The 12,879-nt window shown below is 33.9% G+C and overlaps 1 protein-coding gene across 1 annotated transcript; it reads left to right on the top strand.

Moving 5' to 3' along the window:
- Positions 1-8,128: 8,128 nt before the first annotated feature.
- LOC133298818 (GPI-anchored protein LLG1) lies at positions 8,129-11,355 on the top strand. The gene is made up of 3 exons (XM_061498185.1): positions 8,129-8,508; positions 8,638-8,694; positions 10,769-11,355. The coding sequence occupies exons 1-3, from the start codon at positions 8,412-8,414 to the stop codon at positions 11,125-11,127; spliced, it is 513 nt and encodes a 170-aa protein (XP_061354169.1). The 5' UTR covers positions 8,129-8,411; the 3' UTR covers positions 11,128-11,355.
- Positions 11,356-12,879: the final 1,524 nt, after the last annotated feature.

Genomic DNA, 12,879 nt, shown 5'->3' with positions numbered 1-12,879 from the left:
CTATGTAGTCCATTATGCTGGTTTCTGGTTAATTTATTGGTAACATTTTGATGTATTCTGCTGCTACCTTAATAGATTTATCGAGAGAGGGAGGAGGAAAAGAAGGGAAAATCAGAGAAAGAGAGAAATGCAGGATATTGAAACTTAGCCATTGTATTGTATGGGTGAAAATGAAGAAAAGTTACAATGACAAGACCTCACTGAAGTTTACGGTGATGACTCAGCAATGAGTCACGTAACAAACCTAAATAGAAAACATTTTTGTAAAACGCATTGCTTAAGGATCCCGATCAAGTGATCCCAAGCCCATGGTAACTAGTGAAATGGAAATAATGTGAAATGGATAGAGACACAGTTTACCAACAAAAGCAGTTTAGCGCATATTATTTTCGTCACCTAATTAACTCATCTAAGGATTGTGTTTGTCTCTCTGTCATCCGATTTGTTCACTTCTAATTGTTAGTTGTTGAACTCAAATATCTCCTAATTTTATTTATTTTTTATTAAAATGAATGTTTTACCTTCTAACTTTATTTTTTTATATACATTTTACCTTCTAACCTTATATCTTCTCCCCTTATTTTTACAATTTCTTTTATCTGTATATTTATTAATAATATTTAATTCTTCTTTCCCATGAGAAAAGTCGAATGATATTGATGAGGATATTTATCTGATCCGCACAAAATTAGAGTCCAAATAAAATATTTATTCACAAGTCGAGGAAGAACTATTTGATTGTGTTCAACAAAATAAACTATAGCTGCCATTGCGAGTATATTTATGAGTACATACAATTATTACTATCTTCATAGGGCTATGATTATTGATTTCTTTTTCTTTCAACTTTGCACTCTCTATTTTTACACAAACACATATTCCAAAAGTCTGAGATATGTGAATACAAAATTACAGGAATAACATAACAAACTTTACATATTTATTTAATGTTTGAATAGTTAAAATTTATAATGTAAACAATTTAAATTATCTATTTCAATGTGTGACATGATCACTTATAATACATTTAATTAACATTATTACATAACAAAAATTTGGAACTATTACTATTTTACATAGAATTATTATTAATAATATTAATCGGTTACTTCAGTATTAATTTTATTATTATTATAAGGATTTAATGTTTGTACAGTGAATGTAGATAAACTATTTATATTCGCTCCCAAAACGATGTCGTGTTACCAGACTAAAATCTAAAATGATTTGGGCTTGTTGAGCCCAGCCCATTAACTTAACTAGTCAGTTAGTCCATTTTCTGTTAGCTAGTTAGTTAGGTTTATGTTAGTTTTGGTTAGCTGGTAGTTCCTAGAAACATTCTGTATATAAGGATTCATCCTCTTTGCTTTCATAATTAATTCAAGAAATATTCTTTAATCCTTACTTCAACTATCTTTTTTCTCTCGATTCTGCAACACTTGCATGGTGATTCTACTATTGTAATATGGTATCAGATTTTTCTTCGCTTTAAACTTTGTTGTTCGCATCTCTGATTCTTCCTTGTTCTTGCATCTTTCTTTATCTTCTTGATTCTTCAATTTCATGGAAAATCCCAACAATGCACTTCCGGATTTTTACACAAACCCTGGCAATCCTTTCTTCTTGCATCCAAGCGAGAGTCCTGGCTTGGTGCTTGTTTCTCCCCCTTTGGATGAACGCAATTATCATTCCTGGTCCGGATCCATGACTATGCCCTATTAAGCAAAAATAAAATTGGTTTTGTGGATGGCACAATTGCTCCACCACCAGAACATGATCCTTCCTTCTCTGCATGGCAGCGTTGTAACATGATTGTCCTCTCTTGGATCCATCGATCCATTAGTAGTTCAATTGCTAAATCCATTCTCTGGATTGATCGAGCCAGTGATGCATGGCTAAATCTTTGTGGTAAGTTCTCTCATTCTGATATTTTCCGCATTTCTGATTTACAAGAGGAGATGTATCGCATGTAACAAGGTGAACGCTCTGTAACTGAGTATTACACTCAAATGAAAATCATGTGGGATGAGCTTGATAACCTCAAGCCATTGCCTAGGTGCCGCTGTGCTAATCAGTGTTTATGTGGTGGTTATACCTTAATGCGCACTTACAGAGATCGTGATCAGGTTGTTCGATTTCTTAAAGGACTTAATGAGCAATATGCTCATGTCCTTTCCCAAGTTATGCTTCTGGATCCTTTTCCAAGTTTGATTCGAGTTTTTTCTCTCATCATTCAACAAGAGAGACAAATGTAGTTTGTGCTCTTAGTTGATCTGAATGATGACATTAAAGCCTTCAACAGTTATTCTGATAACCAGCAACGTCCCCAATTTGCAAGAGGCAGGGGTTCTGGTGCTCCTACATTTGGAAGAGGTAGGGGTTCTGCTGATCATGGTCCAACTAGGGTGTGCACCTATTGTGGGAAGCCTAATCACACCATTGACACATGTTACCAGAAACATGGTTATCCTCCTGGTTTCAAGCCTAGAGGTCTGAAAGCTAACTTTGCATCTCAAGATGTTTTTGATAATCCTGAAGGAGTTGAAGCTCTGGATGGCATGATGACCATTTCTCAAGAAGAGTATCAGAATTTGGTTCAAGGTCTGCATCTGAGTTCCTCCAAAGAAGACACTCCATTTAGTTCCACTAATTTGGTCCAAACCACTGCATTGAATGCTCATACCTCAGTTGTAACAGGTAATTTTTCTTCAAAATGGCTCATTGACACAGGTGTCACTGACCATATCAGCTCCTCATCCTCCATTTATTCCAATCTTTCCAAAATTAATCCCATCTCCATCACATTACCTGATGGATCACATTCCGCAACACAATATGCTGGCATAATAGTTTTATCTCCCACTTTGACATTTTTTGATGTTTTGTTTGTGCCTTCTTTTCATGTGAACTTAGTTTCTGTTACCAAATTACTTAAAACTATCCCTTGCTATCTAATCTTTCGTGATTCCTATTGCCTTATCAAACAAATGAATACCAATGTGATGATTGGTTCAGCTGATCAAACTGATGGATTATATGTGATGAAGTTTACAAGTACAGAAACTCCAAAGAGCCAACCTACTGTCTTCAATTTTCAGAATTCTGTTTTTCCCATTTCTCTTCATTCTGTTAATAACACTGATGCCTCCATGTTATGGCATTACAAACTAGGTCATGTATCTTCTTACATTTTGAATCATATGGCAATAAAATTTCCTTTCATTTCTGCTAAACATGTTTCCCCTTGTGATGCTTGTCACTTTGCTAAACAACATAAACTATCCTACCCTATCAGTAACACAACAACTACTTCTATTTTTCAACTCATTCATGTTGACATTTGGGGCCCTTATTCTATCCCTTCTATCCATGGTCATAGATACTTCCTCACCATTGTTGAGGACTTTTCTCGTTTCAGATGGGCTCTCCTTTTAAAATCTAAGGCTGATGCTCGACCCTCCTTACAAAATTTCATTACTATGATTCAAACTCAATTTCACATAACTGTCCAATGCATTCGATCAGATAATGGGGCTGAATTTTCTATGTCCTCATTTTATCAAAAGAAAGGCATCCTTCATCAAAAGAGTTGTGTAGAAAACCCCCAACAAAATGGTGTTGTTGAGAGAAAACACCAACATATTTTAAATGTGGCACGAGCCATTATGTTTCAGTCAAAATTGCCATTACCTTTTTGGTCTTTTGCCGTTACATATGCCATCCATATCATCAACCGAACAACCACACCTCTTCTCAAATACCAAACTCCATATGAAATTCTGTATAAACAGCCTCCTACCCTATTGCATCTTAAAGTTTTTGGTTGCTTGTCTTATGCATCTACTCTTTTGTCTCACAGAACTAAATTTTCATCAAGGGCTCACAAATCAGTATTTTTGGGCTACCAAGAGGGTGTCAAAGGATACATCCTTCTTGACATTCATACCAGAAAAATATTTTTGTCACCAAATGTCATATTTTTTGAAACTGGGTTTCCTTTCACTGTTTTACACCATGCTTCTGTCCCTCCCAATTCTCATGCTTCCCCCAATACACATATAGATGACTTTGATCATTCTTCCTACCTACACCAACAGTAATGCATCCACCAAACCCCATTCCCCACACTGACATGCCCCTAGCCAATCCCAATACTCAATCTACCCCATCAGTACCCACTTTACCATCACTTCCTGTTACTGACCAACTCATACAGCCTATGCCTATTCCCACACGCAAATCCACTAGATTGAGGAGACAACCATCATACTTGCAAGATTATCACTGTACTCTATCAGCTACATCATCTATTCCATCTCACTCAGGTAATTCTTCTTCCACTCGTCTTTATCCTATATCTTCTGTTTTGACTTATGATAACTGTTCCCATTCCTATAAAACCTTTTGCTGTAACATCTCCACACACAAAGAACCAAATACTTATCTACAGGCTTCCAAACACGATTGCTGGCGCCAAGCAATGCAGGCTGAAATTTCAGCTCTTGAACTCAATAAAACTTGGACTCTTGTAGCCCTTCCTCCTGGCAAAAACATCATTGGGTGTAAGTGGGTCTACAAGATCAAGTTTCATGTTGATGGTTCCATTGAGAGATACAAGGCACGCCTTGTAGCCAAAGGGTATACCCAAACTGAAGGATTGGATTATCTTGATACATTCAGTCCAGTGGCAAGCTCACTACTGTCTGATTGCTCATCTCTCTTGCTTCCTCCAAACAGTGGTTTTTAGAGCAACTCGATGTCAATAATGCCTTCCTCCATGGTGACCTACATGAGGAGGTATACATGGCTTTACCACCTGGATCACACTCTTCCAATTCTTCACTTGTTTGCAGGCTCCACAAGTCTCTCTACGGGCTCAAGCAAGCAAGTAGACAGTGGTACTCTAAACTGTCCACTGCTTTGCTGTCTCTTGGATATTCCCAGTCTCAAGTTGATTTCTCCCTTTTTACCAGAAAGCAGGATCACTCATTTACAGCACTCCTTGTATACGTTGATGACATCATACTTGCTGGTGACAGTATGGATGAAATTCACAGAGTCAAGTCTTTTCTGGATGCCACATTCAAGATCAAAGACTTAGGTAAACTCAGATTTTTCCTGGGCCTTGAGGTCTCTCGTGCTTCATCAGGAATCATCCTCAATCAACGTAAATACACTCTGGAGCTACTCTCTGACTCTGGTCTATTAGCTTGCAAGGACGCTAACACTCCAATGGATTCCTCTTTGCGTCTTCGTCGTGATCTTGGTGAGCCTCTACCTGATGCTTCTCTGTATCGCAGACTCATTGGACGTTTGTTGTACCTCACCACCACCCGTCCAGATATAAGCTTCAGTGTCCATCAGTTAAGTCAGTATATGTCTGCTCCAACCACCATTCATCTTGAGGCTGCTCATCGTGTCCTGCGGTATCTCAAAGCCTCTCCTGCCCAAGGGTTATTCTTTCCTGCTAACTCCTCTCTACAGCTCAGTGGCTTTGCTGATGCCGATTGGGCTTATTGCCCTGACACGCGAAGGTCAGTGACTGGACTTTGCATCTTCCTTGGTTCTTCTCTTATTTCCTAGAGATCAAAGAAACAAACTACTATCTCTGGGTCATCCACTGAAGCTGAATATCGTGCTTTGGCTGCCATTACTTGTGAACTACAATGGTTATCCTATCTTCTTCAAGATTTTTGCATCCCGCGGGAGAAACCAATTCCGGTTTTCTGTGACAATCGTTCGGCTATTTACCTTTCTCACAATCCAGTTTTTCACGAACAATCCAAGCACATCGAGCTTGATTGTCACATCACTCGGGAGAAGATTCAATCAGGTCTCTTACATCTTCTTCCTATCTCCACTCCTGACCAGACAGCGAACATCTTCACCAAAGCTTTGTCACCTTCATCCTTCACTGCTCTTCATGACAAACTTGGTCTTCGTGAGGTTCATACCCCAGCCCAAGCTTGTGGGGGGGGGGGGGGGTGTTACCAGACTAAAATCTAAAATGATTTGGGCTTGTTGAGGCCCAACCCATTAACTTAACTAGTCAATTAGTCCATTTTCTGTTAGCTAGTTAGTTAGGTTTATGTTAGTTTTGGTTAGCTGGTAGTTCCTAGAAACATTTTGTATATAAGGATTCATCATCTTTGCTTTCATAATTAATTCAAGAAATATTCTTTAATCCTTACTTCAACTATCTTCTTTCTCTCGATTCTGCAACACTTGCATGGTGATGCTACTGTAGTAATACGTCGTTTTGAGTTGAAAAATTAAAAAATGAGTAAACACCACTTTTAGTCCCTGGCAATATCTACGAAGTCCTTTTCAGTCCCTGGCAATAAAAAAGGACCAAATTGGTCCCTGAAAGTACAAGAAAAGGGCCACTCTACATATTTGAGAGTTGACATAAGGACTAACATGGCCCTTTTCTTGTAATTTCAGGGACCAATTTGGTCCTTTTTTATTGCCAGGAACTAAAAAGGACTTCGTAGATATTGACAGGGACTAAAAAAGGTATTTACTCTTAAAAAATTATAATCAAGTTATAATTATAAAAATACCTTAATTTCTGTCTTAAAACGATATCGTTTTGGGCTCAATATAGATAAATCATCTACATTGACCGTAAAAAAAGTCAACACTTATTATAAATACTAAAAGTTTGGAACTATGGTAACACCCCCAATGTGCATTTTGATTTGCCACCGACATCCTAAAACCAGATTTTGGTGAGTACATTCTCAATTAGGTTAATGCATTCAAGATTTTTTTTATATAAATTAAAAATTGCTCTAAATAATTTTTCTGTAAGAGACAAAAAGCTATTTAGTTTTATTTTTTATTTGGCTTTTTCACTTAAAATGAAGCCATTTGAACCGCAAATGAAACATAAATTTCACCGTTTGCGTTTTTAGTAAAAAAAAATTGTCTTGCAAAAACATCAACTAGCAGTGCCACCTAAAATTTAACAGTTCATATGGAGGAATATATACAGTTATTAATTAATATTACTTTGTTAATTTCAAATTCATTTAAAACACTTTTAACAATAGGAAAAAAAATATACATTTTGCTTTTATGGATCATAAACTGTGAAAAAAGCGTTTTTTGGTGCATAGAATTTAAAATAAGCAACCTCTACATTGAGGAAAGATTAACACAAAGTGACTGTTTTTTTTTTTACTTTAACCTAACAAAAATGGAGAAATTTTTATCATCCAACACAAAATCAAAAAGGAATTCAAGTTTAACAACTTTTATATATATTTTGAATATTTTATGATAAAATTGAGGAAATTTTTCACTTTAAATTTTTAAGAGTGACCGGAATATTGTTGACCGACCGAAAACTAAACTATCAAGTGTCAATCACTCCGATTTAGTCAAGAAATCAGCTATGCAATTCAATTAATTTCAGACCGGTGAATAAGCTATAAATAGGGTCACGCTCAAATGTGTGATATAATATTTTTATTATTATATTTATTACATATTTCTGTATAAACTCAGGCAGTGAACCTATTAACCAATACTCTCAATCTAAATAACAAGCTATACTGATTTGTCTGAATTTAATAACACAAAATCTAAATAATAAAAAAATTAATAATAAGTTAATTTCATATCACATCACAAATTTGAGAATATATATATATATATATATATATATATATAATATGAAATGAAATTCATTTAAGTTTCATTCAATTTCCCCTTATTTTAAACAAGAAAAATACTAACAATACATTCTTTAAATACTTTCTTTATAATATTCTTTATCAATAAATTAAGAAAAAGATTATATTTATTACAATTTAAAATTTATTATTCTTATTATCTGATTGGTTGTCATTAATCAATTTAAAATCAAGAACAATTAATTTTTTTATTTTTTAAATCGCTATTTTAAATTGATTCAACAATAATCAATTAGTTAATTAGGTCTATTTTAAAACCATCTTAACAATAATAATTCATAATTCATGTTATGCCTTCTAATTTTGGTTATGGTTTATATCAATATCACACATCCTTAAAAAGATTAAAAAAAAAAAATAGAATAAAGAAGTAATGTGAAATTGATTGTGACACCATCTATCAACAAAAGCAGCTTAGCGCGTATTCCTGCTGTCATCTTAGGATTGTGTCTATCTGTCTGTCATCTCTTCACGTTTTCTTAATTTGTTTACTTCTAATGTTTAGTTGTTGAACTCAAATACCGCTCAATTTTCTTTACTTTTTTTTTAGTATTATTTTTTTATTTTCTTTTATTTCTTAGTATTAAAAGCTTCAGATCAAAAAAAGAAAAACTCATTGTGTTTTGGAGTTAAGAAAGAAGAAAGAGCATCATCATCATCATCATCAGTTAAAGTTGTTGCAGCAACTGGATCTACCCTTTGGTTTCTGTTATGGCTTTTTCTTTCAATCAAAGACTTTACCTTTGTTCTTCACTTCTCCTAATCATGGTTCTCTCTGTTTCTTCTTCACCTTCCACTTTTCTTTCTGGTAAGTTTTTTTTTTTTTTTTTAAGTTCTCAGCTTCTTTTGAATTTGACTTTAGAGTTTGTGTTTTGTCGAATTTCACAATTTGAGCAAAGAAAAATCCGTTTTTTTTATCTGGGGTTTTTAATTGCAGAGACCATTTTCGATTCTCAGGCGCATACGGGTCGGAATCTTCTTCAGGCTATGAAAGGTTTATAATTTGTTCAACATTTTATCTCTCTCTTTTTTTTTTCTTTTTTTTTTTCTGCTTATGCTTTTGGATCTACCCACATATCAGTTTTTTTTTTTTCTCTAATATATATTATTATGTTCAAGTTATTTTTTAGTTTATTTAAATGAACCTATATGTATATGTTACGTGGGTAACAAAAGTATATCAAATCTATGTATGTAATGCTGTATTTTCATTGGTCGGATTTTTTTATTATTATTATTATTATTATTATTTGTGGAAATGGATTTTCTGTTTATACCGTTTATTTAATTATTTATTTATTTTGGTGATTGAAGAAAAAAAGTTCATTAACAGTAAGTAAAGAAGATGGGGAAACACTGATGAAAGATCTTTTCAGTTGCAAATTATGCAATTTATTCTTTTATATTAGGCTTTCAATTGCCCAGAAAAGTAAAAATAAGAGGAAGAAGCTGGGTTTGCAATGAAAACATCATTTTCCTGCAGAAAGAAAGACTAAACTAACATTGTGCTTCTCCAAAGATCTAAAGTGGCATCAAGATGGTCCTTATGTCAAACTCCATTTAACATCCATTTTTTATGTTATTGTGAAGGGTTTATCGTTTCTCCATCAACCTCAGAACTACGTCGTTCTGAGGATTGAGGGAATTAATGAAGGATGTTTTCGTAAAATTTATATACTTAAAAAACAAATCAAAATTCCTAAAATATCCTTCGTTAATTCGCCCAACTCCCAAAACGACATAGTTTTGGGGTTGATGGAGATGACTTTATCTCGTATTGATGGAGAAACGATAAACCCTATTTTGAATTTGTGGAAGACTAATTTGAGGTTAAATTTTTTTAGAGGACCAAAAATGATTATTTAGTCCAGAAAGGAATAAGCTATCTACTTATATTCACATACATACATTAGCTTTTGGAATGGGCTAATGGTGAGGTATAGCTCCAAAACTAGCAGTTTGAAGGAGTTTTGGCAGAATTTTCGTTTTTAATTATCATGGATGAACCATTACCTTTGTGCTGCTCTATACTCCTGTAGCTTTATCAAACAAAAATTATGACATGGTTAGGCATTGTTTATTAAGAACTAGCACTATAACTTTAAATGTGATTAGATCTTCATTTTCTTGGTACCATACACTAGCTAATAGCTATTGTGAAAGCTCTTGTCTACCTACACCACAAAACTATATAAAGAACTAGGCACATTCTTTTTGGATAACAGTTAAAGAACGGCAGCTATTACATTAATTCAAGGGGAAATGATTTGTCCTTTTAAAGGATGTAACTTGTGTCCGTTTAGCAATTTATAACTATGTACTAAGGATAGTACATAGTTATAATATTGAAGTTGTACTTTTTTCTCTCTCTTTAGACACTGTTTGTTGGCATGGAAAGTGAAAAAAGTACAACTTTAATATTATAATTATGTACTATTCTTAGTACATAATTATAAATTGATAAAAGGACATAAGTTACATCCTTTAAAAGAACAAACTTTTAACCCTTAATTCAATGCTAATTATTGCTTATTTCAGTCATTAATGTTTAATAGGATGCTTGATTATACATTCATTACTTATGTAAACCTAGTCCATTACTTGTATCAGTACTTGATCTATAGTGGTTTTCTTGGTTATGCAGCACGTGGTTTTGTTGTATAATATTTGAACTGGTATATGTGTATGTATACCAAAAGAGAATAGTTTGTAATATCAACTTGATCAAATGCACAAATCAAGTGACTGTAATGTTTCTTTTTCGTGTCATATTAGGAATTCAAGATGTTGTTTATAGTTATGGTTACCACTTCTGTCTTGGTTTGTTTGTAAGAGGGGTGCTGTGATCACCACTTGATGCTACAGGAGCATCTTCTTTCTCTTTTCACAGCTGCTTAATATATACCAAAATTTTCCCCTTGTGGGATTCACCAAGGCACATCTCAGTGGTGGTTCCTCCCTTGAACCCCAAAAAGGAATTATTAAACACACACATACACATGCACACCAATTTTGACAAAAGCTAAGCTGTAGTCTGATGATACTGTTTGTTCACCTTGCACCTGCAGGTTGTTCTGTGAATTTTGAGTTTTTAAACTACACAATAATCACAAGCAAATGCAAAGGACCCAAGTACCCTCCCAAAGACTGTTGTGGGGCATTTAAAGAATTTGCTTGCCCTTATGCCACTCAGTTAAATGATTTAACCACTGATTGTGCCTCAACCATGTTTAGTTACATTAATCTATATGGAAGATACCCTCCTGGCCTCTTTTCTAGCGAGTGTCGCGAAGGCAAGGAAGGTCTTGCCTGTCCTGCATTGCCACCATCGGAGTCAGCCAAAGATACTACCGGAAATAATCAAATCGTACATTGTCCATCTCTGCTGCTGATGCTCACAGCCTGCTTCTTAATCTTGTTATTCTGATATTACAATACCCAACTTTCATTATTTTCTTGCATTATATTGATGTATAATCAGCAGGCTTTTTATGATACAGCATGTTCACTATTGTCTTTGCCGGTTGATTGTGCTAGAGCTGAGATCATTAACATATGCTTAAGATTAGTTTCTATCCTTTTGTGTTTTACTACTTAATATAGTCAACTCTGCTGTATCTGAGTGTTGTTTACATATTGTAAGTTTGCTTGGGACTTCAGACTTATATACTCTGCAAATGCATTTTATTTATAATTGGGTGAACTTATGCTATAATTAGTGATAGAATAAGCTTGTGTGAGGACCAAACAAAAAATGTTCTGTATTTTGTGTGTGAATTACATCTTGAGCCAAAACAAAAAGGGTGTCTGCCTGATATTGTATGAATGAAAATGCTTCATACCCCACTAGACAAAGATGCATGAGACTGGTTTTGCATGCAAGGAACTTGGGCTTGGAGTTGAGTTTTGTTGAGCCATTTGTTACCATTAATTAAAGGGATGCTGCTTCATTCATCCATCTTTCCTCAATGTTGCTAAAGTGGGAGGGAAATAAGAATAAACATTTATCTATGCCTAGAATATTTGCATGGGATAGGTTATTTTATCTATCTTTTTTTTCTGTTTACTTTTCCCTACCACTCTCCAACATTATTAGATCAGAATCTCAATAGGAGAGAAAAATGATAAAGGTAGTTGAGATTTTGATCTAATGGTGTTGGGGAGTAGTAGACAAAGGTATGTAGAATAACCTATTCTTATTTGCATATATATAGATATGTACCAACCACTGAACATGAATGAGTGCTTATTGTCTAATTAATATTCATGATGAAACCTATATGGTCTCTTAGCATGCAACTTATGATAGGTGGGTAACTCATAATACAAATGGGGTTGCAAATGGTAGTCCAGGATTGGTAAAGAGTATGGGCTTATTATCCAAGCATCTCTGTTATTTTAAATTAGTTTATTTTATCTTAAGATTTTATAACTAAAATGCTTAAGAAAAATAAAGTTGCCTGAAAGTATTTTATTTACTATAAAGTTATAATTCACTGAAAATAAAAATAAGATATGCACCAACTGATTGGTGAGTTGCTGAAAGAAAGAGTTGCGAAATTCATGGAATGAAATGCTCCACTTTGAGAATATAGATAGGTTTAAAAAATATGAAAATGGTTTAGTAGTCAAATCTCGATCAAAGGCTTCTAAAGGCATATTACTATGCTCTGTTTCATTTCTGAGTTAAAATATGATAATAGGTAGGATATTGTAATAACTAATTAGGATTATTACTAATCAATTTTATCGTTAGATTGATTATGTTGATCTAACGGTTATATTTATTTCTATCTCTGTGATCCAATGGTTATATTTATTTCTATCTTTGTATGGTTATGATTCTCCATATTTAATCTGAAAGTATTAAATATGAAAAATTATAACCATACAAAGGTGAAAATAAATATAAAGTATTAAATATGAGGAATTCATACTCTTAATGATAAGTAAACTCAAAGGTAGTAATAATTAAAAAAAAAACTCAATAAATTCATTTCTTATAAATCATATTTTAGGAATGAACGGCAGCTTATTCTATTTTTTCTCTTTCGTATTTTTTAAAAAATGATAAAAAGTATGACACGGTTTTTCTAAAGCACAAACAAAAGCATAATATTATCTTTTCTGATTATATTATAGTAAAGAACAACTTATTCTCGCTCCAGTCATACATGTT

Source organism: Gastrolobium bilobum, unplaced genomic scaffold (genome assembly GCF_033153095.1).
Source record: "Gastrolobium bilobum isolate Gb01-03AN ecotype WA unplaced genomic scaffold, APGP_CSIRO_Gbil_v1 utg20712, whole genome shotgun sequence".
Lineage (NCBI taxonomy): Eukaryota > Viridiplantae > Streptophyta > Magnoliopsida > Fabales > Fabaceae > Gastrolobium > Gastrolobium bilobum.
This window is presented reverse-complemented; position numbering and strand designations above follow the sequence as displayed.

What these genes read in the sequence shown, in the direction of transcription:
- LOC133298818 (XM_061498185.1), top strand. Translation starts at nt 8,412, where the DNA reads ATGGCTTTTTCTTTCAATCAAAGACTTTACCTTTGTTCTTCACTTCTC. An exon ending in ACCTTCCACTTTTCTTTCTG is followed by an intron (nt 8,509 to 8,637) that starts GTAAGTTTTTTT and finishes TTTTAATTGCAG; the next exon opens with AGACCATTTTCGATTCTCAG. An exon ending in TCTTCTTCAGGCTATGAAAG is followed by an intron (nt 8,695 to 10,768) that starts GTTTATAATTTG and finishes TTGCACCTGCAG; the next exon opens with GTTGTTCTGTGAATTTTGAG.